At 48.4% G+C, this 1,768-nt stretch overlaps 1 protein-coding gene across 1 annotated transcript in view; it reads left to right on the top strand.

Moving 5' to 3' along the window:
* Positions 1 to 271: 271 nt before the first annotated feature.
* The window catches only part of LOC102825979 (histone-lysine N-methyltransferase PRDM9-like), a 19,019-nt gene continuing 17,522 nt past the window's right edge, over positions 272 to 1,768 (top strand). Inside the window, exons 1-3 of the mRNA XM_006877017.1 lie at positions 272 to 371; positions 663 to 934; positions 1,321 to 1,388. Coding sequence (XP_006877079.1) covers positions 671 to 934; positions 1,321 to 1,388 — 332 coding nt within the window. The 5' untranslated portion in view covers positions 272 to 371; positions 663 to 670. The remainder of the gene's footprint in view (positions 372 to 662; positions 935 to 1,320; positions 1,389 to 1,768) is intronic.

Here is a 1,768-nt window from a genome sequence, read left to right as displayed (position 1 = left end):
CAAAATCTGTCCTCAACACACATTTTTCAGAATCAGCAATGTGTGATGAACCTTTTTCTAAGGAGAAAGGTTGGGAAGCTAACCCTGAACATGGGAGGAGCTGGAACAGGTAGTTGCATTATGGATCTGTAGTCAGTGTGTGTGTGGAATCTCTGAATTGACATTTAGGGGGAAGTCATATTCTGTGGAAGGACAGTGATGAGTTCATGAGAGGAGACCTCACACTGTGCGCCACTGCAACTTGGCCACCTATCTTTCCTTCCCCTTAGAGCCCAGGAGAAAAGAGGTGGAGGTGAAGACGTACAGCCTGCGAGAAAGGAAGGGCCTCATATACCAGGAGATCGGGGAGCCCCAGGATGACGACTACCTTTGTAATTGACCCTCCGACCCCCAGTAGAAGGCTTAGGGCCTGGACCGTCCCTAATTACTTGGAGCCCAGAAGCGAGGTCTGGGCCCTTTCTGCAACTGCTCGGGATGTCCAGAATTCTGTTTTACCCTTCCTGTGTCCATCCGCATCCCTACTGCTCCCGCATCTAGATAGTGACAAGTGTTAGAATATGTTCCAGCCTGTATGCTAATCCCCACTGCTCCCTCCTTCTATTGTGACAAGTGTCCACATGTGTTCTACCCTTTACCCTAATCTCTATTGTTCCTTTCTCCAGATTGTGAGATGTGTCAAAACTTCTTCATTGATACTTGTGCAGCTCACGGTGCCCCAACGTTTGTAAAGGACAGTCCCATGGACAAGGGGCACCCCAATCGCTCAATCCTCACTCTGCCCCCTGGGCTGAGAATTGGGTCATCCGACATCCCTGAGGCTGGGCTGGGAGTCTGGACCGAGGGGTCTGAGCTGCCCCGAGGTCTGCACTTTGGTCCCTATGAAGGCACAGTGACAGAAGACGAAGAGGCAGCCAACAATGGCTACTCCTGGCTGGTGAGAAGCACTTACCTCGCCCTTGTCCTTGTCCCTCACCTCCCCCTGTGCCTTGGTAGAATGAGCTAGGATATCCTGGAGTCATAGGCTAGCTGTGTGCAGACTGGGACAGAGATAAAGAAGGCTCCTTGCTCTCCTGACTGACAGTCCAGTTAGACATGTAGATGCCCACAGAGAGTCAGCTCATGTGCCAACAAACTGTTGGTTGAACAAACACTGAGGGGAGGACATGAATTCCTGTTTATTAACACAGAATGGGGAGGACATGAATTCCTGTTTATTAACACAGAATGGGGAGGACACGAATTCCTGTTTATTAACACAGAATGGGGAGGATATGAATTCCTGTTTATTAACCAAGAAGGCCTGATTTTTCTCAAACTCAGATCACCAAGGGGAGGAACCACTATGAGTATGTGGATGGAAAGGATGAAGCTCAGGCCAACTGGATGAGGTGAGGCCAGAGGGGTTTGATAGAAGAGAAGAAATGAGGCTCAAAACCCAGGTCTGTGTCCTTTTCCTCATGCTTCCTTCAGTGGATTTTACTCCCTCCGTACTTTTCTCTCCATAGATCTCTCTTTCATGTCTTTATGGCTAAGATCCTGACTAAGTAAGAGGCACTTACCTATACTGATTTCCGTAGAATTCCATCACATGCAAATATAATGATGGTTTGTATGGTGGATGGTCCCATGAGAAGAGGGAGATAGGTTTCTACCCTCAGGGACTCTGCTTAAGGAATGGAAGCAACTCCTGACCCAGGAGCAATGAGAACTGAGGAGATGAAAACCTGTGTCCTATATGTGTAACCTGTGTCCTTTATGTGTAACCTAT

This window comes from Chrysochloris asiatica, unplaced genomic scaffold, assembly GCF_000296735.1.
Source record: "Chrysochloris asiatica unplaced genomic scaffold, ChrAsi1.0 scaffold00439, whole genome shotgun sequence".
Lineage (NCBI taxonomy): Eukaryota > Metazoa > Chordata > Mammalia > Afrosoricida > Chrysochloridae > Chrysochloris > Chrysochloris asiatica.
Note: the sequence above shows the minus strand (reverse complement) of the source record. Positions and strands in the feature narration are given on the sequence as shown.